The sequence below is a fragment of the Staurois parvus genome, unplaced genomic scaffold, assembly GCF_062004578.1.
Source record: "Staurois parvus isolate SC_StPar_1 unplaced genomic scaffold, SC_StPar_1.0 ptg000061l, whole genome shotgun sequence".
Lineage (NCBI taxonomy): Eukaryota > Metazoa > Chordata > Amphibia > Anura > Ranidae > Staurois > Staurois parvus.
Window position 1 is genome coordinate 5,500,742 of NW_028317857.1, and position 27,872 is coordinate 5,528,613.

Here is a 27,872-nt window from a genome sequence, read left to right on the forward strand (position 1 = left end):
GTTGTTGGCTAGCTGGCTGGCAAGTTGAACTGGGTACTTTCTTTTCTTTTTTGTTGATATGCGTTGCCCGTCCATGTTCCTTGTTGCAAAAGCCAGTTATAGGACTTAGGCAGTGACCACTTTTTGTATTGTTGGTGAGGGGGTGCACTGGATGCCCTGGCTGCCATTGTGCTATATGCTGGGTGTCCAGTGCGCTCCCGTGCCTTTAAGGAGGAGTGGGCTCCCTCTGGTTCACCTGCCCTTGGTCTAGCAATTAAAATGCATGTGCCTCTACTATGAGGGTTCTCAAAATTTGTAGAGTTAGGACCACAGAACATCAGGGTGCCGTGACGTGGTTCTGTGGCTTTCGTATGCATTTGCAAATGTGTGCTAACTAAACCCCTGTTTTTAAACGCATATTCTTAGACAGGTTAATTCGGTTGTTGGCTAGCTGGCTGGCAAGTTGAACTGGGTACTTTCTTTTCTTTTTTGTTGATAAGGTTCTCAACACACCTATCAAGCTGCAAGTGCTAGAAATGAATATTCTCTGAATGATTCCTAGGCTTGCTTTTTGTCAGTGGCACAAGAGGCTGCTCCTGGGGTAGGAGGGGGTCACATTAGAAAAACTGTTAAGGCCTGACTTCAACCCTTCTAAATTTTAAAGTATAGATGGGCTTAAGTCAGACCTCAGGATTGTTGCTAGACACAGATACTCCTCCGGGAACATTAAGCCGGCCATAGATGGGTACAATTTTGAATGCATTTCTAACAGTTTACCATAAATTGTTTTCAATAACGTCCATTTACTCCAAAAATCAATTGTTAAAAGCAAACAAAATCTTTCAAATGACAATCAAATGTTCAGAAAATTAAAAAAAAAAAAAAACACAGACTCGATTCCCCCATCCACACACTCAATGAGGCTTGGGGAATGCTCCGTGCTGAGCTATTGTATTCTGTCAGCGGGGAAACTTCTCCGCTGTCAGAATATACTGATCAGCATTGCAGGCCATAGCTGGGGAATGGGGAAAATCTGACAGGGTAGTTGTAAAGAAGTCAATCGGGTGAGATCAACTTCTCTACAACTACAGTGCCCATACATGGATTGAAATTTGGCCAGTTCCTGCTGACCTTGCTGAGTTTCAAATCACGTATAGGTTGGTTTAACAATTTTCATTTGAAATTCTGTCTATGGCCAGCTATAGTGTTGCACAGAAAGTGTTAATGAAAGCCTAGACATCCCTGGCCGCACTAATGGCTCTTCAGCTTTTAGCTGGATAAATGAGCAGTTTCTTTCCCCTGACCATCACTCCTACTCTGTCTAACCTTTGCACTGAACTCCTAACATTCAAAAAGATCACACAGCCCAAATAAACCACACAGAAAAATAATTAAAGGTCTATTATGTTGTCTGCCTGAAGTGATGTTTACTTTACACTTATCAATCTAATTGCTTTCAACTTCAGGCTCCAAACAAGGTTTTTACAACTGGCTTCAATCTTGCATAGTAAACTTGAAGAATTTTTTTAAAGGGATTTATTAGCATAAATGTGACACCTCTTACTTCTTCCTTCGGCAGTATATGGACTTGTGCTCAATCTCTTTATGTGAAATGTATTAACCTCTCACCCTTTCAAGTCATAGAAAGAAATACAATTATTTTATAACTCTTTTACAGATAATTCCATCACACTGAGGCAGAATACCATCGCCCCTTGCATATACGCCAACCATTTATTAAAATATTTATCTTTTCCAAAAGATGCAGCTTGGTGGTTAAAGACATGACCGTTCACCCTGAGCACTATAACTCATGTTGCTCTGGGCAAAGGATGCTTTTATCCAGCTGCTGGACAGCACAGAGTTCACAAGCTACAACAGATTTAATTTATAAATGTAAAACCATTAAGCTGACAAAACAGCCACCGGAGACTACTCTATAGATTCATAAATACAACCAACAAAACCAAAATGGACTTTTTAGGTACAATTATTGTTTACACAAACCTTGCTGTTAAAATATTCCACCATTTTGTTGCAGAATCATCATTAAAAGGGACATATAAAAGTCTGATATCTTTGTGAATTGCTCAAAATTTCTATACATTAACAGAACCTCTGTGTCCATACAGCAATCTATACAGAGTCAAGGACAACCTCAACCAAACGTAAAGAATAAGCAGACATTTAAATCACATATATAGGGGGTCGGTCTGTTGGACTTGCCAAGAGACCCCATTATCAACTTTAAAAAAATGTAGGTAAAAGCACAGAAGAAGTTGCTTACTTGCTGTATGTTTCCTTTCCATCATTTTTTTAAATTATTCATTTGCACTTCATGTGCCTTTGAACTTGAAAATGTGACTCTTAGGACTACTGCAGGAGAGTCAATTCTACAGCACAGCCCCTCCCTTGCTTGCACCTCATAACTATCTCCTCTACCGAGAGTGTCTAATTACTCTCTGTGCTGGCCCAGCTCCTCTGCCCCTCCCTACATAGTCTGTAACTGCAGGAGAGGAGCAAGGGGGAATACTATAGAGCATCAGTTCTGAGTCTGCTAAAAAAAAATCCAAGAGGCAGATGTGTCAAGGCTTTTGAAGGTCTGCTCAAGGAAGGCTTTTACAATATCTTACATAAGATGAGCTAAATGCAGATTGTTGAAACATATTGGTGACACTGGTCATTTCAAAATTTTATCTGAGGTCTACGGCGTTTTCAAAGTGGACCTTTCCCCAGATTGTCCAAAAGAAAGTAAAGCTACCATGTAAAAGTTTGTGGGAAAAACAAAAATACATATTTACTCTGCAGCCTTTTCTTTCCTAAAATGTTTTCATGCTTCTTTACTCCATCACTCTCTTCCTGGTACTCACTTTTAGAAAGGGCAGAGGAGTTCTAACCCACCAATGATACATTAAACATCACCTGAGTAAACTAAATATGGCCCTTGCCGGAAATCTGTCAAGTTCTTGCAGTGCATACACAAAATTTCCCAGGAATGCACTGGGTGAGGCAGACTTCCCAGGAAGGCACTGGGTGAGGCAGACTTTCCCGGAAGCATCTATTAAGTCCCTGGTTACATCACCATCTCTGTAACCACCTGTAGTTCTGCAGAATCCTTGTCAAGGCCGCTTCTGCTTGTCCACTTCGAGGCCGGCCCACTTCTTCCTCTAAGGCCCTCTCTAGCCCATCAGTTTACAGAGCAGACACATCCATCTCAGGCCTGAATTAAATTTTCATTAGATCCATTGTAATGCTATTTATGCAGGTTTCAGGTTATCAAGCTTTGAGAAAGGTGAGCTGAGTTCCACCAAAAAGTCAGACATGCAATAAATTGCATTTTTTATCTTCTTCCCTGTATCAGCTCTTCAAACTTACTGAGTTTGCCCTCTATGACTTTGTTCACAATTGATTTCTGTATAGCACCTAGGCATATATCAATACTTACTATATATATATATATATATATACACACACATACACACACACATACATATCTATACAGTTAGGTCCATATGTATTTGGACACCGGCACAATTTTCATTTTTTTTCAGGTATTTACAAAAACATATTCAAGCTATAGTTATATAATGGATATGGGTTGAAAGTTCACACTCTCAGGTTTAATGTGAGGATATGTACATCCAAATTGGAGGAAGGGTTTAAGAATTACAGCTCTTAAGAGTAGCCATCCCCCTTTTTTAAGGGACCAAAAGTAATTGGACAAATTAATATAATCATAAATAAAATGTTCATTTGTAATATTTTGTTGAGAATCCTTTACTGGCAATGACTGGCTGAAGTCTGAAACCCATGGACATTACCAAAGACTGGGTTTCCTCCTTTCTGATGCTTTGCCAGGCTCTAACTGCAGCTGTCTTCAGTTCTTTCTTTGTGGGTCTTTCTGCCTTTAGTTTTGCCTGCAGCAAGTGAAATGCATGCTCAATGGGGTTGAGATCAGCTGATTGACTCGGCCATTGCAGAATATTCCACTTCTTTTCCTTTAAAAGATCCTGAGTTGCTTTTGCAGTGTGTTTTGGGTCATTGTCCATCTGTACTGTGGAGCGCCTCCCAATCAACTTTGCTGCATTTGGCTGAATCTAAGCTGACAGTATATCTCTAAACACTGCAGAATTCATCCGGCTGCTTCTGTCTTCTGTCACTTCATCAATAAACACCAATGACCCAGTGCCACTGGAAGCCATGCATGCCCATGCCATCACACTGCCTCCACCATGTTTTACAGATGATGTTGTGTGCTTTGGATCATGAGCTGTAACAAGCCTTCTCCACACTTTTTTCTTCCCGTCATTCTGGTACAGAATAATCTTCGTTTCATCCGTCCAAAGAATGCTTTTCCAGAACTGGTCTGGCTTTTTTAGATGTTTTTTGGCAAGGCCTAATCTGGCTTTTCTAGTCTTCAGACTTATGAATGGTTTGCACCTTGTTGTGAACCCTCTGTATTTGCTCTCGTGAAGTCTTCTCTTGATTGTAGACTTTGACAATGATGCGCCCACCTCCTGTAGAGTGTCCTTCACTTGTCTGGATGTTGTGAATGGGTTTTTCTTTACCATAGAGAATATCCTGTGATCATCCACCACTTTTGTGAAGTCTTCTCTTGATTGTAGACTTTGACAATGATGCGCCCACCTCCTGTAGAGTGTCCTTCACTTGTCTGGATGTTGTGAATGGGTTTTTCTTTACCATAGAGAATATCCTGTGATCATCCACCACTTTTGTCTTCCATGGTCGTCCATGCCTTTTTATGTTGCTGAGATCCCCAGTGTGTTCTTCTTTCCTCAGAATGTACCAAACTGTTGATTTGGCCACTCCTAATGTTGCTGCTATCTCACTGATTGATTTGTTTCCTTTTTGAATCCTTACAATGGGCTGTTTCACTTGTATGCACAGCTCCTTTGAATGCATAATGTAGGTTCACAGCAATAGATTCCAAATGCAAATACCACATTTAGAATAACTTAAGACCTTCTACCAGCTTAATTGATGAAGAAATAACGAAGGAGTAGCCCACACCTGGCCATGAAACACCTTTTGATTCAGTTGTCCAATTACTTTTGGTCCCTTGAGAAAGTGGGGATGGCTACTCTTAAGAGCTGTAATTCCTAAACTCTTCCTTCAATTTGGATGTACATACCCTCAAATTAAACCAGAGAGTGTGCACTCTCAGCTCATATACATTATATAACTATAGCATGAATATGTTTTGGTAAACAAAAAAAAAATATCTCCCTCTCTCCCCCCCCCTCTCTCTCTCTCTCTCTCTCTCTATATATATATACACACACAATCTCACACCACACACACACAGAGATATACAGTTAAGTCCATATATATTTGGACTAAAACGGGTATTCCTATTCCACTTTTGAGTGGTCCGCTCAGATTCTTGCTTCCTTTACTTCTCGAATTCCGATATATATATATATCTCAGAATTCGAGAAGTAAAGGAAGCAAGAATATGAGCTGGCCACTCAAAAGTGGAATAGGAATACCCGTTTTAAGGGGACAAAAGGGGCAATTCATCCAAAAGCAATATTTCGGTTATAGACAGCTTCTGAAGTAATGCATCGGACATTTATTTTCTTTATTTCAGGTACTTGTATAGTGCCATCAATTTATATATTATATATATATATATATATATACACACACACACACACACACACACATTAGTCCCTAACCCTCAAGGGGCGTACAATCTAAAGTCCCTAACTCACATTCATACATACACATACTAGTGCCAATTGAGACAGGATCCAATGAACCTACGAGCATGTCTTTGGAGTATGGGAGGAAACCGGAGTACACGGAGGAAACCCACGCAAGCACAGGGAGAACATGCAAATTCCAGGCAGGAGGTGCCATGGTTGGGATTTGAACCAACGATCCTAGTACTGCCAGGCAGAAGTGCTAACCATTTAGTCACTGTGCTTCCCTATCTCTTAGGAACTCACCCAGCAAGATCTACCTACATGGTTCCTGGCTCTTGTCCTGCCCACTGTGCAGTGCCGGGTGCTTGCAACCACCTTTGTCTGGTCTCCCTTTCTGCTTATACAAAATAAAACATACATCCACTACTGTGCTTGAGCATGCAGTCATTACCCTCCACATGATCTTGGGTACCACATGTCTAGATCTATGTACATAAATGCAATTCAGAGGGCTTATGGCCAACTTATGGTAATAGGCAAAAAATCTGCAGCATGTAAGCAAGCAAATGCACTTGGCTAAAATAGTATATCATAAATTCCAGGAACACAGTGGAAAAATAGATTAAATAATTCAGTGTTTGAGGACATAAAATGCCAGCAGAGAAGCTAGTGGAAACGGAATGTATCCAATAAAAAACACAATGCTCCCACATAAGAATGATTTCGGCCTAATTAAAATAGCATTCCAAAGGTCAAAAGCTAACTTGGATTAATAAATCACAGAAACTCATAATTGCAGACGGCACATTATTTTAATTGCTGAGGGGAACAAAAAACACAATTACTCAGAAGTCATTTTTCATAAGCCGATCATCAGGAAAAAAAAGTGAACGAAAGCTGCTTAAATGCATAATTTATTGACTAAAGGCTGTCACATAATTCTTCCTCATACAGAAAAGTTAAGGTACAAGTTCAGGGTCAGGTGAGTTTAGTTATGAAGAGATGTAGAGATATAATAGATAAACGTTACACAAATGTCTTCTAGTATTGGAAGTGATCTGGATTTCAGGTTATATATATTTTAACTACATTCAGGAGAGCAGTAAGACATACAAAACACTTTCTTTTAGACTGCAGACCAAACCAAAACATTGTTGAAAAAGAACATCAGAGTAGTTCATACCTTTCCATTGAAATATCTCATTCACTTTTTTCAAGTATGATATCAAACAGAACAAGATCAGTTTAACTATTATAGTTTTTAATAAAAAAAATTATATATCAGTTATAAAAATAATGATAATAACCTAGTAATACAAAAGCAGCAAACATTTAATATTGCACATCAATAGTTTTCACTCAGACATTGTGGGGTTGATCTACTAAGATTGCAGCGTAGAAAATCTGGTTCAGCTCAGAAAGCAATCCGCCTCCAGGTTTTTTGTCAAAGCTTAAAGCGGAGTTCCACCAAAAAGGGGAAGTTCCGCTTTAATGCATTGTCCCTCGCTCCCCATTAAGGATTGGAGAGCGGGGGGGAGCGGGTACCTGAATTTGACAGGTGACAGGTACCAGCTCCCACTTCCGGTGACCCGCTCCCACCTTCACTTTAATTGAATAAGCTGAAGTTAGAAGCTGATTGGCTACCATTCACAACTGCACCAGATTTTGCACTCTCCACTTTTAGTAAATAAACCCCTGTACTTCTGCCACCTAAGTTGGCAAACTATGCATTGAAATTTGTCCAGTTCACAAAGGGCCAGCAATATTTTGATCCATCTGTGGGAGTTCCCATTCAACGGAAATTGATCGAATGATTGGTTTCTCTCGAGCTGGACTGTTGGAAAATTTTCATCCGATCAGTGTATTCTAACAGCGGCGGAGTCCCCTCTCTCAAAATACAATGGTACAGAAGCAGGATTACTTTATCCACCTCACTTGTGTGGTAAGGGGAATCTTTCATTTTTTGATCAGGCTATTGGTGATCAAACTCCCCCCCACAGAAAAAAAAAAAAAAAAAAAAAACTATCTATGGCCAGCTTTAGAGGCAAAGCTTTTTGGCCATACTTATCTTACGTATCCAGGAATAAACTGGATGATCGAGAATTGGCTAACAGCAAGCTATTGCCGACCATCAGCTGAGGTGGCAGAGCCAGCTTCACCTGCCCCAGTCCGGTGCTACAATGAGCGCTGGAGGAGCAGAGCGGAGGGCAGCAATTGACTGCTCTCTGCTTTGAGTAGACTGAGAATTGAGTGACCAGCAGTCATGTTATCATTCAGATCTCGGGCTTAGAGCTAACATGGGATAGCTGCAGCATCCCACAAAAGCTGCAGCATATAGGGGAGGTTTTTTTTTTTTTTAACAAAGCCCATACTTCTCCTTAAAACATATGAATAAGGACCCAGAGTTCCACCTGCTAACTTAAAATGTAAATTCAAAATATACACTTAAGATTTTTCCTATTTTCCTGACAAAAATGTTAGTTTTTTTTTTTTTGTCCAGACTATAATTAATAAAATATATCCTAAACTAATGCATTTTTCCTTTAAAGGAAACCTATGCTAAAAGGAAAAATATATATTGTTGCCATTGTGGACATCCATCTGAAAATGCTAGCCATCTTGGACCTAAATACTTTAAGGGAGATTTGCCAAAACTGGAGCACCCAGAATCTGGTGCAGCTATACATGGTAGCCAATCAGCTTCTAACTTCAGCTTGTTCAATTAATCTTTGACATCAAAACTTGAAAGCTGATTGGTTTCTTTGCAGAGCTGCACCAGATTTTGCATGCAGTTCTCCTTTGTGTTATTGATCTGTACCAAACATGCAGTTTATGAAGCAAGAGGTTTCTTATTCTGGGGTGTAATTCAAGTACTAGTATCAGTGGCTCAACATTACAGGCATGTTTACTATTATCACTGAAAGCAAAAGAAAAGACTATTTTGGGTTCCTCCCAGAACAGCATTAGAGGGGAAATCTTCCAATGATGACACTATTTCTGGTGACAAGGGATTCCCTCACTTTAAAGGGATTTCACTTTTTGTTTTGACTATGGGACAGGATGTGAAGGGGAATTTTCCCAATGGGACACAGATGGCAAAAATAAAACTTACACTACCTAAAACTGAAAAAAAGTTTTACTTCTACTTATTAAAGTATATTTTCTATTTCTTTTAAAGCAGAACTTTAACTTAATTTTTTTTTCTCAGTTTTTGATACACCACTCCCCCTTTGGATTAAATAAAGAGTATGCCTAACCACTTGCCTACTGGGCGTTTATACCCCCTTCCTTACCAGGCCAATTTTCAGCTTTCAGCGCTGTCACACTTTGAATGATAATTGCGCAGTCATGCAACATTAAACCCATATGAAATTTTTATAATTTTTTTCTCACAAATAGAGCTTTCTTCTGGTGGTATTTATTTGCCGCTGGGTGTTTTACATTTTGCGCTATATACAAAAAAAGAACAAAAAAGTTTTTTTCTATTATAAAATATTGCAAACAGGTAATTTTTCTCCTTCACTAATGTGCGTTGATGAGGCGGCACTGATAGACATCACTAATGAGGTGGCCCGAATAGGTGGCACTGATGGGTACTGATAGTCGGCACTGCTGGGCATTGACTGGCGGCACTGCTGGGCTGCACTGATGAGCACAGGTGGGTGGCACTACTGGGCACAGGTGGGCAGAACTGGTCTGGTGGCACTGCTGGGCACCGATCATCAGGGCACTGATGACTGGTGCCGATACCTGCTCTGACAACTGCCGGTTCTCGGCAGTACTTTCTTAACGCTCTGACAGCGCGAGGAAAGTGCAGCCGAGAACCGGCAATTACATTTCCCGGTGATCAGCGCGTCATTGGACAAGGCTGATCATGCAGTAAAAGGCCTCTGTGATTGGCCTTTTACCACATCACGTGATCAGCAGTGTCCGTAGGACACAGCGATCACGGAGATCGTCAGATGCGCACCCCCGGGGGCGCACAGGAGAGTGGGTTCTGGGAGGATGTCATATGACGCCCTCCCAGAACTGGCCGGCCACAGTGCAGCCGTCATCTGGCTATCTGCGGTCGGCAACTAGTTAAATTAACATAAGAGCACATAATGACCTTTAATAGCAGATTGTGGAAAAACTTCAGCTACTGAACAGCTAGGAAGTCATAAGAAATACTAAAAATTTAAACTACCCACAAGAAAATCAGACAACCAAAATGTACAAGGTTCCCTGCTGCCTAAAATATGAGAATCGTAGCAGATGTTCTAAAAGGACATCTCTTTCATAGCACAAAACAAGCCTCTTAAAAAATATTTTCATATAAAAAAGCAGATGGTACAATAAAGAAACTGTGGATCATAAAGCGCTGAAGGAATTTTTTGCTTAAGGTACAAAGTCAGAAGAAAGACATCACTGGGAAGAATACATGGTTTTATTAAATTTAGCATTTAAAGGCACTAACATACAATTTGTCAGAACAAGCTTTTGGGGTATATCCCCAGTACTGCTTGGACCTTGAAGGAGGTGACATACTGAGATCTTGTCTTGAAAAATTGTATGTTAGTGAAAATAAAAAAATATGATAGACAGCACTCAATTGTTTCTGTTGCATTTAAAGGGAAATTACTATCTTTACACATTTTTTTCATAGTCATATATCAAGACTCATGCCTAGCAGGACTCTACAAGAATGAAAAGATTAAAACAGATACTTGCAGGCACCACAACAGGCCTGTACTTCTGTACTATTACGGGGGGGGGGGGGGGGGGAATAACTCAACACTAAGGGGCATAATTACAAAGCAGAGATTGTGAAATTTAACATTCACTGCAAATGATTCAATAGGAATATTCACCAGCAGTGAATGTTTGCTGAATGTAATATTCACTGCTTTAAAAATATGTCCATTAATTCTATTTCAGTATAATACTAAGAAGAATACTGTATACCCTATGGGAAGAAGGGGGGGGGGGTTAAAGCAGGAACCCAAATAACACAAATCACATTGGAAGCTGTAAGGGGAGCGTGTGTTGCTATTATTTTAAAAGTATATTTTAAAAAAAGATTACGAAATATGTTTGGTCCATAAGGTCGGTTGTTATAGTCTTAGGCTCCATGCACACGGGGCGTTTTAATAACTGGTTACGTTAGCTGTGTAAAGTCACGTTAAAAACATGAGTTTTTCAGCATTTTTCTATTAGTGTTTAGAGGCATTTTTTTGCATTTGTGGTTTTTAGCGTTTTGGACCAAGAAAAAAACAATTATTTTGCCCAAAAAAATTCCAATCGTTTGCTGCGATTTACCGCATTTTGACGTGTTTTTCAGCATTAGAGCGTTTTTACAGCTAGAAACTCCTCTAGAAACCCACTAATTCTGGGTTTTTCTTCCAGCCAAAAAACGTTGATTACAGTCTGTGTGTGCATGGACACATAGGATAACATGTTGGGGAGTTTACTGGCTGTAGAAAAAAAACATCAAAAACAGCCGCTGTAAAAACATCCAGTGTACATGAGGACTTAGATGTGCTGAAGACAGTTTTGCAACATGTAACATCTATAGGTACACATTCCTGATTGTGCAGTAGCTATATCATAACACAACCTCAATACCAGCAAAACAAAGATGAATTATCATTAGATTTTGACAGATTACACAAATAAAAAAAAAACACCTCAACACAGGATAATCCATGCATGTGTTTCTATGTTTCTAAAGCTGATTGAGCCACAGTAACAACTGGTCAGTTCCTATTTTTTCCCTTGTCAGTTCAGTAATGAGCACACTTTACAGTGAGAGGAGAGCCATGCTAGCCCTTCAAAGGTCATGCTGACATGCAATCAGAATGGTACTTCTCTCTAAATCTGCTTTGACCCTGGTTTCCATAGCAACAGCATTGTCTCTTACCTGCACTGTGGTCAGCCATTGCACTGATCTTAGCCTCGTCAGCTACTGTTAAAAAGGTAAATGTAAGAAGGTTAGCCCAGTTAGTGCCCACATTCCACATGCAACAAACGAAAAAAAAAAAATGGAACATTAAGATGAAAATGTCTCAGTCCATGCAGGCTCTTTATCCCCCCGAGAGTCTTAATGCAATATTGGGAAATTAAAACACTCCATGCAGAGTTTGCTGGCTGCAAACCGCAGGCACTTATGTTATTACATGTTAGCATCACCCACTTAAACGGAATTAAAACTGTTAATTATTTTCATCATTTGCTCATGCCAAAAAAAGCAGATAATTTCAAAGGCAGACAAAACAGAATAGTAATTATTGCAATGATTGCTTTCCGCTGGTGACACATTGCTTTCCCCAGCCTTTGCGATTAATTGCGGTTGTATTAATAATTGTATTAGGAAACAATCTCAGGGGTTATAGCAATACACAAAGCTGACAAATATGGCTAAGTTCAATATGCACCTCATGCATTACCTAGCATATTACCTATGTATACAGTATGCAGACATTCAAACTGGAAGTTGAAATGGAAAAAGTGGATATAACTTAAAGTGGTTGTAAAGGCTGAAGGTTTTTTCACATTCATGCATTCTATGCATGAAGGTAAAAAACCTGCTGCGTGCAGCAGTGCCCCCAGCCTCTTCAATACTTACCTGAGCCCCATCGCGATCCAGCAATGTGAATGACAGCCTCGGCTGTTCCGGGTTACTACCTCCTCGTTGGCCATTACTTCCCACTGTTGTCACAACCAGTCAGCCAATGAGGAGAGAGGGGGCAGAGCCAAGCCGCAGCTCAGTGTGTGAATGAACACACGGAGCAGCGGGTGCCCCCATAGCAAGCTACTTGCTGTGGGGGCACCCGACAGACAGGAGGATCCAGGAGAGCTTGTGGGGGACCCAAGAAGAGGAGGATCCAGGCTGCTCTGTGCAAAACCACTGCACACAGTAGGTAAGTATAGACATGTTTGTTATTTTACAAAAAAAAAAAAATTACCTTTAGAATCGTTTAACCCTGTCTCTGGCCAGAAACATGAGCACACATACCCAAGGGCTTCTGAAGGTTCCCCTTAGGTACAAACAGACACGCAAAAGGAACGTTTTGTTATATGACAGGCCTTACCACTGGCGAGTAAATATTACAAGCAAACCCTCCTTAGAGGGATTAAAATTGGCTGTCCTTATTCACATCTTTTGGTGTTGTCTGCTCCTAAACAACTTCTGGTCTACGATTTTTCAAATTTTATCTGCTATTTCATGGTCCTCTGTTCCTCTGAATCCAGATTTAGCGTTGCTGGAATTAAATATTGACAGCATTAACCCCCATGCTGAACACTGTCACCCACATTCTTTTGGCAGCTAGACTGAGTATCACTAGATCTTGGAAAACCTCTCATCCGCCCACTGCGTTTGATGCTATTGCACTAGTTCACAGGCATTGTTCTTATGAACTTGCAATGGCCTCTAGCAAAAGTAAATACAGAAAAGTACTTGCTCTATGGCAACCTTGGCTCAGATGGCACCAAACAAACCCACCTGTGGTAGAAAGTTCTTTAGCTGATCTCTTTAAGCTTTGACATTTTAAATGTAAATGTTATTGTGTCACTGGTCTTTTCATGATTATTTTTCTCTAATCTTATCCATGGCTGTAGAATGTTGATCTACTGCATACGAGTATATCTTGTATTTCTATGTAAACATTTCCAATAAAAATTATTGAAACATAAAATTGGCTGTCCTATCTCAGCTAATAGCAATCATCTGTTTTCAAAACAGCTATACTGGCTATTCAGCCCTGGTTCACACTAATGCGGTGCAATTTGAGCCATATATTTTGTATGGCTCAAATTGCATTGCGTCCACACCAAAAAAGTGCAGGACCCTTTTTTCTCCCACATCTCATTTGCATCCCATGGGTGTTCACACCCATGCAATGAGAATTCTGGTAATCGGACTGCGTTTTGCGATCTGTTTAAGGGTGGCGTTAATTTAACATTGACACCCGTACCAGATCACATGGACGCTGTGCTATTGCAATGGGGTGCAGGAAACACACAGGATTCACTTCCTTTCCCCCACCATATTAGTGTGAACCAGAGCTCAGTGCAAGTCAGCTGTGAATGGTTTGTGGACATAATGAGAGAGATGACTGTACAAAAGGCAGAAATGTTTGTGTCCTAAAATTAGGACAACTAATTGGCTCATGTCAACAGCAACGTTGGAAGAGTATTTGGAACGCAGGCACAGGACTTCAAATGAGCAGGACATTTCTCAATTTAGAGACTGCATTTGACCTGCATCGAGCTGAGCTGCATGTCTTGGGACTCAACAGGCCCTACTGAAGTGTGTTTGTACTGCAGGCAAAGCAGGTCAAATGCAGCCTTTTGTCAGAAGCCCCATTTCAGTTCAAGCAGCAAATGCAGCATTTGAAGAAAAAAAAAACAACCATTTACATGAGCCCTTAATCAGCCAAGTCTCACAGTTTTTTTTTTTTGTTCAGAAAGATTTCCCAGCCTTAGTAAAAGAGCCTGCCCTCTGCCAAAAGGCTGCAGAGAAGGGCCCTTGTAATCCCTCCACAGGGGTTTGACATACCTTCTGCTGCATCAACAGAGGGCATGTTAAATCACTGCTGTTGATTTCTGCTTTCACACAGAAAACTAGGATCATTCTCTGCAACATACTGGCAGCAGGCAGGCTTTTCTACTAAGGCTGTGGCTGCTTTCTAAAGAAAATTAATTTTAAGACTTTGCACACTTTTTTATGCACTAGGAATGTATTTTGGGCAATTGTGACTTTATGCTCATTTGGATGTTCAGTTTTGTAATATGATGCTACATAATGTGATTTCAGCAATGGTTGGATATGCAGTAGTCACTATATTGAACTCTGCATGTTTTAGCAGAGCTGGCTGGCCATGCATTTGGACCCTTTTTGTGTTAGTGCTTCGAAGACCATGGTACGCCCTCTGGACAGAAGTCCAGTTTTACAGTAACCTCGAGTGATGTGGAGAACAACAGGAGATCATAAGAAACATTCCAACCCATGTCATATTTAGCACAGTCTGCCAAAAGCTTGTTTTCCATGTCAGTGCTGGCTTCTTCAATACTCTAAATCATGGGCTTTTCAGAGGAGGGACTAAAGTAGACCTGTGCTGCATCATGAAGAAACAGCAGGCAATACTTTTTAACTAAAGAGAGTCCTGAGATTCAGGCATCTTTCAAATGCTGATTCAGTGAAGCTGATGACTAACATGCTTGCCAGAGGCTATATAGAACCATCAGAAGTTACTCAAGTTAACTATAGAACACATTAGTACTATACATGCAAAATGACTGCATGTTCACAAGGTAACAAAGCGTTAAAGCTGTGCTTAATATTTTCCAGGCATACAATATCTAGACTGTGAATGGTGCAATAAGAAAGAATTCCTCATGCCCAGTATAATAGCACCCAACCACGCTATTGATTGGCCTTATACTGCAGCTAAAATCTACATTGTGAGCCATTTAATCTTATTATCCCGGTGAAATAATACCTAGCTCTCTGCAAGCTGGCAAAGTCACATTGCTTTTATAAGTACTCTGGCAAAGACAGTCAATTAAACTAATAGCTGCCGAGATTAAATCTAAAAGTAAACACTTTGTTTCAGTAGTAACGAATCAAATGTTCAGAGTTAGTCTGCTTCCTGAGTGTTTTGCCCTAATATTTTGAAACCTGCTTAGTGACCTGTCATTGCCTGATGAGAATATTCTGTTCACGGGACACATTAAGGCTTCATTCAGAAGGGGGATTAGGTGCATAAAGCAGATTCCTGCAAACTGAATCAGCGGACATATCTATCCTTAACTGCAAGTAACAGCTGGATGTGCAAACACATGCAAACAGCCACCGCTCCTGTCAGCCTGTCATTGCTTTATACAGGTTTCCTGGTTGCAGCTGCTCACATACCTCTGTGATGGAAGCATCCCCTATTTCTTGCTGCAGGAATATATTGTATGCCCCTAATCCCCTGTGTGAATGTAGCCTTATCAAATCAAACTCTGCTAACAGCACTGCAGGTACCACTGCAATTCTACATTTGCCAGAATGTACAGGAAAACAACCTGCGGACCCTCTACTTAGCTTCCTCTATCAAAGATAACATTATATACAATTTTTCAGGATGGTTGTCTGTGTGTAGAATGTCATCCTTGTTTTATTTCACATATACAATGAAAAATAATGTTTTTCAACAATATGTCGCATAGCTTTTCTGACCCATTGACTACAGCTTGGTGAAATGACTCAGAAAGCTGTTAACCTAATTTGTCGGAGCGTGATTACATCAGATATGTGTACTTCATGTGAATTATTTAACCAATGGATGTCTCTAGCATTTGTAGGAGTTGTAAATTCTGGTTCATCTAGTCTAAATAGCAGCTGATACAGAAGCAACAACTAAATAAAGATTAAGGCGAGTTGGACTGTAAGGCTGGCCATACATTATTTATCCAGTGGGCTAAAAAAAAAAAAAAAAGAGACAATTCTCTCATCCACACATTCGATGGAATAGGTAGAGTGGATGGGGGAATGCTTCCCACTGAGCCTCTGTATTCTGATAGCAGGGAAGGCCTTCCCTGCCATCAGAATACAGTGATCAGTGTTGCCAGCTATAACCAGTAGCACTGATCATTCATGGAAAACCCAAAAGGCTGGTTGTACACAAGTCAATCGATAAACTGACTAATGTGCAACCAGCCTGCACATACATGGATCAAAAATTTGTCCGGTCCCTGCTAAACAATCCATGTATGGCTGCCTTAAGTCTCTATGTCAGTCTTTAGCAGACTCCAAGCTGTCATTATTATCCAGCCTTGAGGTCAAAGGGCTATGTAAAACAATAAAGAGCTGCAATAAATATGGGACCTATATAGGTCACCACCACACATCCCTAGTTTACGTTAGTCAGCAAGAAGCAGCGTCCAGACAAAGACAGGATAGAAAACTTTATCCTATCAGTATGGTTTTCCACCAATAAGCAAGAATAGTCTGCAATGGGCCTCACGCACCTTGCTATGTGGGTTAAATCCAAATAGTCACAGAATGCAAGCAAGCACTGGAAGATTCAGATGACTGGAGGTACATTCCAACTGTCTACCAATTTAAGTCCAATAAATGTAAACCAAGGTCAAATTATAATCAGGAATATTTAAACAAAACTGAACTCAGGGCAACAATTTCTTATTTAAATGTATTTCTAAATATCCTCAAAGATTATAAATCTACTCAGCTATATTTACAAGGTAATGTCTGGGTTTTCACAGGCATTTGATGCACTCAGTGACATCACCACTGTGCTGCACGCAGCATGCAAATGGAGCAAAGCTGTTGGCAGGTCCCAGCATGGCCACCTACTGCAAGCTGCGTGCAGGAACTACAGGGGGGAACATACAAGACCAGGCACCCTGTACAGAAAGAGAGCAGCAATGACCTGTCTTTATTTGGGAAACTCATATTCAGAGGCAAAGTGCAGGAGTTGTTTTAAGGTGAATTACTGTGAAAATCTGGAAGAAATACACAAAGGAGACAAAGAATAAAAGAATAGGAATATGCTTGCCTCTTGTATTTAGAAATTAGGTCAGGATATTTTAACTTTAAAAAAAAGGGGAGACAAAACAAGGCGTTCTTGGGGCTACAAGTGTGGTATTATGGAGCTTATAATTCAAATGCTGCAGCAAAGACTCAGTTCATCTGTTGTGCAGTGGGAAATGGTGACCTTTGAATAAGTCCCAGTATCTGCTTATCAGAAGACACAGCAGACATCACATGCTTGGTTAATGCTTGCACGACTGCTGAACTACCTTCATCTGGCTGGGGCTGGCAGATCAGAAATAAAATGATATTTAAAGAATTAATCTATTGGAGCGAGAAAGGAAGGTGCTGAGCTCCTTTATCTATGTACTTGTCATGGGGAATAAATCCATATCTTATTTCTATATACTGTAGATACAGAAGAACAGCCATACCCAGCAGGCAGCAGGAAAGTAGCACCTCATAAAGCCATTCTGTACAGCAGGATTGTGAACAAATAAACTACACAGTGATGATGGAAATACTACATTTCAGGAATTTTAATTAGAATTTTAAGGAATTATCGCACAGACAACTTCAACAGCTGTCATTAGATATTCATCTGTTTTCAGTGGAAATGGGTTTTGAAGGATTAAAAATAATCCATGATTACTACAAAAGAAGAACAGAAAGTGACATTTTCTCTAGGTACATTTATTTGATAATGACACCAAAAAAAAAAATATTATCTGTAGGTAGTGTGACTGATCGAAGATATTTTCCACAAATAAAAGTGAACCACAATAATTAAGCAATACACACATTTGTTACCTAAATCCATGCTTTTGGATTTTCTGGTTTTAACAAAGTCCAACTGACTGGCATCTCCAAACTGCTTGGTGCGTTTCTCTGACATGCTCTGCCGACCAAACCCCTCTCTCTGGAAAGCAAGGGATGGATCTACATCTGGACTCAAAGTGCTGGAAAAAACATAAAATAGGATTCATAGTCAATAATCACGAAATAGTTTGTCAGTACGTGAGTGTATTTCATAAGGCTTTTGTTCTCTTACACAAACACATTAAAGGATAAGTTCACCTTTTTGGGGAAAATTAATAAATGCACATATTGTTTCAGAAATAAAAAGGGGAATTTATTATTTTTTCCCACAGGAGCATGCAGGACACCCACCTGCGATCAGTGGATCACAGGTGCAACGACAGGCTCCTGCAGACAAGCCCTACAGCTTTCATCCTATACCTCTGTATGGGCTGTCTGAAAGCTGCAGGGCTTGTGAATGGACTATGAACTGTCATTAACGCCCTAGCAGTTCATTCATAACTACAAGCCATCTGCCGTAGTGACATATAGGACTTGTAGTTCATTCATTCACAGACTGCTGTGAATGAATGACATGGTTGTGTGGGTGGAGCCCTACACAGCAGTGTTATTTTTGAAAAGTGACAATGGGTACAAGGGGGACTGCTAGATCAGGTTACTTGTTACACCCTCCAACATGCTCCAAAGGTGAACTTAACCTTTTAACAGTGCTGATGGCTAATTTTAGAGCCAACGCCAGCTTTATTTGCCAGAAAAGCCTCTTCTGTGTACATTACTGACCCTTGTTTCATAGTCTTACAAAGGGCAGCCCTAACGTCATTCCTAAACTAAACCTCACCCACCACCTTCTTGCCCATTTTAGCAAAACAAGTGCCAACATTACAAAGGGAAAAGAGGGGATGGAAGACCTAGCTAAAGGAAATAGATTTAATTCTAGAAGTTTGAGAAGTTGAGCTCTAAGTGAACTGAATCAAGGTTCAGGGGTGCACAGAAGCCACCTTTAAGGCTGATAAAAGTAACAGACACTTGTGGTACATGCTCTTAGGCAGGACTTTTAAAGTGTAACTAAAGGCAAACCTTTTTTTCACTATGGGACAGAGTGAAGGAGGGTTATAGCCCTTGTTTTTTTTGCTATTTGTGTGAGAAGAAATGCCTCCAATGTAAGGGAATCACAGTGTCACACCAGGGTCAGCAGAGATAGTGTCCTCATTGGAAGATGTCCCCTCTATTATTGTTCTGATGTCAACCCAACATTTTGGATTTTGTTTTACTTTCCCATTTGATAGAACAGTAAACAGTGCAACTAGAGAGTGAATCTCCCTTATCGGGATATAGACAGCACTAAAAACTGACAGGTGTTCTAATCCCTCTACTCTCTATACAAAAAAAAAAAAAAAGAAGATGGAGAAGAGGTCACTGCTAAGGTCAGGCGTACCCAACCCCTTTCCCAGGTTGCTGAGATGTTACAATTGCATGATGACTCTCTATGCAGCAGAGTGCAAGTCCTAGTGCCACGCTACCTTTTGGTGAACTGGTGAGCACCAGCGGCCTAGTACATCCTGGTCTTTCACATACCAGCACTACAGTATCTCTTGGTGACGTGGCGAGTCCCATAAATGCAGTACAAGCTGGTGCGGTGGCTAGCACAAGTAGTGTCCTGCAGCCACCAAGAATTTGCACACAGGCCCGTAGAGCCCCTAGTATCCTTCCGGATGTGCTTGCAAATCCCGATTGGCAGCTCACAAATTCTGCAGCACCTGTACTTCTCCCATTCACTGTCCAACCCAGAATTCAGGTAGACACAGTATATTTAAATACTCCCCTTGATTGTTTTGGAGCGGTTTTTCACGGAAGATGTATGCATTGATTGTGGATCAAAGGAATTTTAATGCACAATAGTTTATCGCCACCAACCCAAACTCAAACCTTGCCAGACCATTCACATGGAAACCCATTACGGTTTCCAAATTTAATGTTTTTTTGGGCCCGACTCTCAACATGGGTGTAGCAATCATGCACACAGAGATGGACGTGGTTCAACCATTTTGGCTCCAATCTCCATGTTGGCAAATGATCCTCCATCTTGTACAAACATATCCCCCTCATTCTCATTCTTCCTCTCTGTTCAGCCACAGTGACATATGGCCTGTGTGTTGGCAGTGTCACAGGAGGCCAGAGCACAGCAGGAAGCCCCGAGCTATAAAACTCCCACTTTGCTGTCCAAAGAACCTGTGCAATCTAGCACATTGTGAAAAGATCACCCAAGCCTTCCCCTGAGTTCAAACACATTCCAGAGGAGTAGAGACTAGATAACACTTTTAAAATCCATTTTTCCCCTATGTCTCATATCTTGGAATATGAGAAACTTCCATAAAAACCAGGCCTATCTTCAGATTGCCCACGAGAAGACAAACAGTTTGATACGTCACACTCCCTGACTGGAATACCTATGAAAGCTGAAAATTACATCTCTGGAACCCTTCAAATATGTATTTCATATCTAACCGTTACTCAGATGCGTCTGCATAGTAATCTACCCGCGGGTGGAATGTCACTTGTGCATAGGAAAAGTTATGAGCCAAAATATGAACTATGAGAGATTTTGGCTCTAGTTTAGGTCTCCGCCAAGACCTTCCCTCCCTAAATGAAGCATTGGTCCTTGGCTTTAGAGAAACCCCCTGCTGGGGGACTCAAAATGGGCTGTCAGGCCTAAGAGAAGGAAGTTGAAGAATTCTCCCTTTTAACATCAGAACCAACTTGGGAGACGTGCCCTTTCGCTCTGAAACTTGATCTGCTTAACCCAAGGCTGATTGGCAAGTACTTTAACCCTTTAATCTCCTTTCTGTTACCTCTTTGCTGTGCTGTTGTTCTCTGTATATTTATATATTGGTTACATCTTTTTTCTCTAAATATTTTTATTGCACCCTTTTGACCTTTTAGTAATAAATCTTTCTTTCTGAAAGTGTTGAACTGTTTCTAAAGCTCCTTAATGCAATTTACGAATTCCTGCTTCTAAAAGAGCGCTACTGTGTTTGTTTAACCCTCTGTATAACCTGTCTGCGGTGACCGTGCTATACAGACGATTATCTCAACCATCATAGTGTTATAGCTGATATCGCCGAGTTTCCTCTTTCTTTGTACAAAAAGGAGGTGGTGGCAGTGTGAAGGGTTAATTGCGTAATTAACCTGACCCAGTAACAATCGCTCCCAGGCTGCCAGTACATCGATTTATGGTCCATTAGCTGGCTGCAGCTGGGTGTGGTATTGTTACACACGTGACATCACAGCTTCAGATTGGCTAGTCCTTCGGTCACGAGTTTGGCGAGAAGGTTAGGGGTCTGACGCGCGATCGTCACAATGGGCATTACTAACAAAAATTAATTGTGGTTGTATTGTTCCACAGACCTGATTCATCATATGCCCATGTTCTCTGCTGCCTTGGCCAGGCATAAATATGAGAATATAATGTGTTTTATGCATTTGAATGACAACACACTCTGTCGTCCTTGGGATGACCCTGAATTTGACCGGCTCCACAAAATTCGGCCCCTTGCAAATTATTATACAGTATTTATATAGAGCCAAAGGGTTTGCTCAGCGCTGTACAATAGCGAGGGGGACAATACAGTAACAATACAATACACAAGGGCCCTGCTCTTTCGAGCTTACAATCTAGGAGGGAGGGGATAGTGGTACAGGAGGAAGTGGCTGTGGGGGATGGAGTGGTGGGAGGAGTGGAGATCGGTTGTTAGGTGAGGGTGGGGTAGGCTTCCCTGAAGAGATGGGTTTTCAGGGTGCGCCTGAAGGTGAGGAGGGTAGGTGACAGTCTGATGGATTGGGGTAGGGAGTTCCAGAGGATGGGGGAAGTCCTGGAGAAGTCCTGGAGTCGGGCGTGGGAGGAGGAGACCAGGGAGCTAGAGAGTAGGAGGTCCTGTGATGAGCGAAGGGCACGGGTAGGGTGGTATTTGGGTACCAGATCAGTTAGGTAGTTTGGGGCGGCGTTGTGAATGGCTTTGTAGGTCAGAGTTAGTCATTTGAATTTGATGTGCTGGGCAATCGGGGGCCAGTGAAGAGATTGGCAGAGGGGGTGGCAGACGTGGAGCGGTTGGTGATGTGGATGAGTCTAGCCGCTGAGTTCAGGATAGACTGGAGTGGGGATTGCATTTGTTTGGGTAGGCCAGCGAGAAGGGAGTTGCAGTAGTCTAGGCGTGAGATGATGAGGGAGTGTACAAGTTGTTTAGTAGTGTCTGGGGTGAGGCATGTACGTATCTTGGAGATGTTGCGGAGGTGGAGCCTGCATGATTTTGATAGTGATTGGACATGATGTTGGAAGGAAAGGTTTGAGTCCAGGGGACACCCAGGACTTTGGCGTGTGGGGTGGGATTGATGGTGGCGTTGCTAGTCGTGATGGAGAGGATGGGGGAGCGTGGGCTGGGGGGAAAACCAGGATCTCGGTTTTGGACAGGTTTAACTTGAGGAAATGGAGCGACATCCAGTCTGATATGTCGTTCAGGAGGTGGGCGATGCGGGCAGAGAGAGAAGGGGTGAGGTGAGGGGTTGAGAGGTAAATTTGTGTGTCATCGGCATAGAGGTGATTCTTGAAGCCGTGGGAGTGTATCAGTTTGCCAAGGGAGGAGGTGTAGATGGAGAAGAGGAGGGGTCCGAGGACAGAGCCTTGGGGGACTCCAACAGAGAGGGGGACAGAGGGGGAGGTGGCAGCGTTATAGGTGACGCTGAAGGAGCATCGGGATAGGTAGGAGGAGAACCAGGAGAGAGCAGCGTCCCTGATGCCAAAGGAATGCAGTTTGGTAAAGAGGAGGGGGTGGTCGACTGTGTCGAAGGCCGCGGAGATTGTCTAAACTCCCCAGCAAAACCTCTAAATTGATGAGTCCCTCATCCCTTGCATTCAAACAATTTCTCCATAGCATGCATGCCAGATATGGTGTTACAATGTATAAGACCTGCGAGAGGGCAATAGGCTATGCATATGTTTCAGATTTACGAGAGAAAAAGATAGTCATGTGGAGCCCCCCGGATGCCCAGACTACATGGGAACCAGTAGCAAGATAGTTTGGGACTTGGTGTCATCCTTTTTCAATATAGGGTACCACTTAAAAGTGGATAATTTTTATGCCACTATTTAGACATTTGTATAATCTCGGAATTGGCACATGTGGCACCGTGAGACCTAATCACCGGGGCATCCCCCAAAAGCCTGCTTGAGAAATGAGGAATTGCTCGCAGTGAAGTGGAAGGGCAAACGGGATGTTTTGCTCCTGTCTTCTATTCACGCAGACACGACGATCCATATTGCCACGGCAGCTGGTGTTATTGAGAAGCCCCTCTGTGTCCACGGCTATAACCTCAACATGGGAGGGGTGGATTTCAATGACCAGATGATGAAGCCGTACATAGTTTCCTGAAAAGCCAGATGCTGGTACAAAAAAAGTGTATGTTTATAGACTTCAATTGGCTCTATATAATGCTTTTGTGCTTTACAAAGCAACTGAATGAAGTGGATCCTTCCTAAAATTCCAAGAAGATATCATCATGGCCTTTTTGTATCCAGAAAGTGCTGTGGCCCAAACCCCCAACCCAGATGCAGTTAACCGGCTGCATGACAGGCATTTCCTTTTTGGAAAGTAGACACCCCAAACTATTTGCTGAGAGGCATGTTGAATAGAAGAATTAATTTTTTTTACCACAAGTTTTTGGAAAAATGACCATTAAAAAAAATATATTTTTTTTTTTTTGCACAAAATTGTTACTTAAATTATTTATTGCTCACACATGCCGTGGGTATATATGGAATTACTCCCCAAAATACATTCTGCTACTTCTCCCAAGTAAGGGGGTACCACATGTAAGAGATATTTGGCAGTCTAGCCAAGTATAGGAGGAACCCATGATCCAATAAGCACCTTCAGGCTTTTAAAGGGTTTTATTTGCTCATTACTCTTCCTGACTACCTATCACAGTTTTGGAGGCCCTGAAATGCCAGGATAGCACCAAACCCCCCCCCAAATGACTCCTTTTTGGAAAATAGACATCCCAAGGAATTGGATAAGAAGCATGGTGAGTATTTTGCAGATCTCGTTTGTTGCCACAAGTTTTTGAAAAATGAAGAAAGAAAACAAACATTTTTTCTTTTCTTTTTTTATATTTCAAAACCTTGTGAGAAAAAAATAGATCTGATTTCAGGCTCCTGTATGTGGCTAGACTCCCAAAAAGTCTCACACATGTGGTATCCCCATACTCGGTAGAAATAGCAGAATGTATTTTGGGGTGCAATTCCACATATACCCATGGCTCGTGTGTGCAATATAGCATTTAAGTGACAACTTTGTGTAAAAAAAAAAAAAATGTTTTTGTAATTTTCCAAAAATGTGTGGGAAAAAAAAAAAAATTTCCATGGACTCAGTATGCCTTTCAGCAGATAGCTTAGGGTGTCTAGTTTCCGAAAAGGGGTCATTTGGTGGTGTTTGTGCTGTCCTGGTATTTTTAGCACTTCAAGAAATGTGACAAGCAGTCAGAAAGTAAAAGCTGTGCAAATTCCATTATCTATATACCATAGTTTGTAGATGCTACAACTTTCACACTTATTGGAATTTTTTACCAAAAACATGTAGCAGAATACATTTTGGCCTAAATTTTTGACTAACTTTGCGTTTACTATATATTTTTTTTATGGCCAAAAGTAAAAAATATAATTATTTTTTAATTGTTGGTCTTTGTTTATAGCGTGAAAAATAAAAAGCGCACAGGTGATCAAATACCACCAAAAGAAAGCTCTATTTGTGTGAAAAAAAGGACATAAATTTCATTTATGTACAGAATTGCATGACTGTGCACTTGTTAAACTAGTGCAGCACTGTATAGCAAAAAAATGGCGTAAATTGCAGTATCTATACCATAGTTTGTAGACGCTGTAACTTTCACACAAAGCAATCAATATGCACTTATTGGGATTTTTTTTTTTACCAAAGACATATAGGAGAATACATTTTGGCCTAAATTTATGACCAACTTTGTGTTTACTATATATTTTGTATAGCCGAAAGTAAAAAATATTTTTTTTTTCAAAATGTTCGGACTTTTTTGTTTATAGCACAAAAAATAAAAAGCGCACAGGTTATCAATAACCACCGAAAGAAAGCTCTATATGTGTGAAAGAAAGGACATAAATTTTGTTTGGGTACAGCTTTGCATGACCGCGCAATTGTCAGTTAAACTAGTGCAGCGCTGTATAGCAAAAAATGTCGTAAATTGCAGTATCTATATCATAGTTTGTAGACGCTATAACTTTCACACAAAGCAATCAATATACACTTACTGGGATTTTTTTTCCCAAAAACATGTAGCAGAATACATTTTGGCCTACATTTATGACTAACTTTGAGTTTACTCTATATATTTTTTATTTGTTTTTAATTTGTTTATAGCGTGAAAAATAAAAAAGTGCGCAGGTGATCAAGTACCACCGAGAGAAAGCTCTATTTGTGTGAAAAAAAGTACATAAATTTCTTTCAGTACAGCATTGCATGACCGTGCAATCACCAGTTGAAGTAGTGCAGCGCCAAATAGCAAAAAAAGGCCTGGTCAGGAAGGGGGGGTAAATCCTCAGGAGGGCAAGTGGTTACATGATAGCACAAGTGGACAAATAATGTATGCCCTGGAAGACGTAACTTATGACAAAATGCATAGGGTGGAGCAATATGCTGTGATGCCTCCACGTTCCCGAAAGAGTCTTGTGATACCTTGGAGTCACTCAAGACTGTAACAGTGCTGTTTTCATACCTCGATTACCGTTTTTTTAAAGGATTCATACAGTTTACACTATGTGGAGCTCTTTTTCTTTTTCTCACATGTATATGTTTATAAAGTGACGAATGGTAATGAAGGCTTAAAGCAATATTCCCGCTAATGCTCTCAGCGAGAAATGGGCATAACACTGGCTATTTTTGTTTAAAGCGTTGTATGTTTTCTCTGGAATATAGTAATATGCCTCTGGTAATCGTTCTGATGTATCTATTTGGGGAGGGAGGTAGACAACACCCATCAGGTGTGGGACAATCGCACAGTCACACCTATTTCAAGTGGGTCTTTAGAGCAGCGTTTTTCAACCACTGTGCCGCGGCACACTAGTGTGCCGTGAGATATTGTCTGGTGTGCCGTGGGAAAAATTCCAATTTCATCTGTAACATGTGGCTTCGGCTCACAAATAGACCAATCATTAGAATCTAATGATTCAGTGGTCGGCAAGCCGCGGCTCGCGAGCCACATGCGGCTCTTTACCCAGTCTAATGCGGCTCTTCTGTGTGCCGGGCGCCTGCTCCCCTCCCTCCTCTCGGTCGGCCGCTCCCCTGCCTCCTCTCGGTTGGCAGCCCCAAAAGTCCGCGCGGACCTTTTAATCCGGCTTGCGGATGTGGCTGTCAGGATGTGTGTAGGCGGGGCAGCGTGCCGAACGTGAGGGGAGGGGAGCTAGGCTCCTCTCACAGTCCGCCCTGAAGACCCGAACGGCGCGGGAAGACAGCGAGAGGAACGCAAAAGGTAAGTGAATTGACACGGGGGACTTGGCTTACTAGAAGGGGGGGGGGGGAATAGTACTGTGGGGGATGAAATACTATATGAGGGATGAATTACTTTATGAGGGATGAAATACTATATGGGGGGATGAAATACTATATGGGGGATGAATTACTATATCAGGGATGAATTACTATATGAGGGATGAAATACTATATGGGGGGATGAAATACTATATGGGGGGATGAAATACTATATGGGGGGATGAATTACTATATGAGGGATGAAATACTATATGGGGGGATGAAATACTATATGAGGGATGAAATACTATATGGGGGATGAATTACTATATGAGGGATGAATTACTGTATGAGGGATGAAATACTATATGGGGGGATGAAATAATTATAAAATAATTTCTTTGTGTTTGATTACTATTCAAGAGAATTACTTTATATATAGTCAATATAGGCACAGAGGTAATTTTTTTTAACATTTTCTAATGGTGGTGTGCCTCGTGATTTTTTTCATGAAAAAAGTGTGCCTTTGCACAAAAAAGGTTGAAAAACACTGCTTTAGAGTATCATTTCACTCATTACTGCACAAAGTCTGGACCTTTCTTTTGAATGTTATTCTTATATTTTTGTTGACAGATTTAATTTCACATGTAGATATGGTGTAAGTTTCTATATGTGAATATAATTTATATTAATAGTGCATATGTTGCATACTGCATAGTGTACTAGCTGCTTTTAATTCAAATTTTTAAATTATCCCATGAGCGCAGTTTAACTTTAAGTCTTTCAAATAATGTAATGCAAATAAATCCAGGGTAGAAAATGTGAAACCGCTTAACTTCGCTTTAAAAGGGCAGCAAAAATTGAATTTAGCTACAGACACAATATGCTTATTTAAAGCACCACTCCGGAAGCACTTTGTAGAATAAACATCTCCAAATGTCCTGAAAGTCACCTTTCCCCATCTATTACTGAGCATTGTCCTTAAGCTGCATCCCACCAGCACATTCATCTCTCTTCCGTCCAATTATTAAAATATTCATCAGGTTTTTACAGGCTCAAATCTACTCCCCAGGACTGATTTTGGAAGAGCTTTGCCACCCGGCGACCCTGCATATTATTAACATTCCTTATATTAATCCCTTCTTATTGCACACTTTGTTTTCATAATATTTTCATGAAGGATTAGGGAGATAATGTCATGCTGGACGGCATACATTTCCCTGTGTGATTCAGAACAGCTGCCAGGCCTGTTTGTATAACCCTTGTATGTCCATTGTGACTGCTCCAAATTTCTACCTCCAAGCAAGAGGTTGTAGAGAACACGTCGCTCCCCCGTCT

At 41.0% G+C, this 27,872-nt stretch overlaps 1 protein-coding gene across 10 annotated transcripts in view; it reads right to left on the minus strand.

Annotated features, from left to right (window-relative positions):
* Positions 1–27,872, minus strand: part of PARD3 (par-3 family cell polarity regulator) — an 814,686-nt gene that overhangs the window by 319,272 nt on the left and 467,542 nt on the right. For 4 of the 10 annotated variants that reach the window (XM_089668705.1, XM_089668701.1, XM_089668704.1 and 1 more), the window contains 2 exons: positions 17,968–18,125; positions 11,548–11,592 (listed from right to left, as the gene is read on the minus strand). In XM_089668705.1, coding sequence (XP_089524831.1) covers positions 11,548–11,592; positions 17,968–18,125 — 203 coding nt within the window. The remainder of the gene's footprint in view (positions 1–11,547; positions 11,593–17,967; positions 18,126–27,872) is intronic. The other 6 variants (XM_089668706.1, XM_089668699.1, XM_089668707.1 and 3 more) reach the window with 3 other exon arrangements.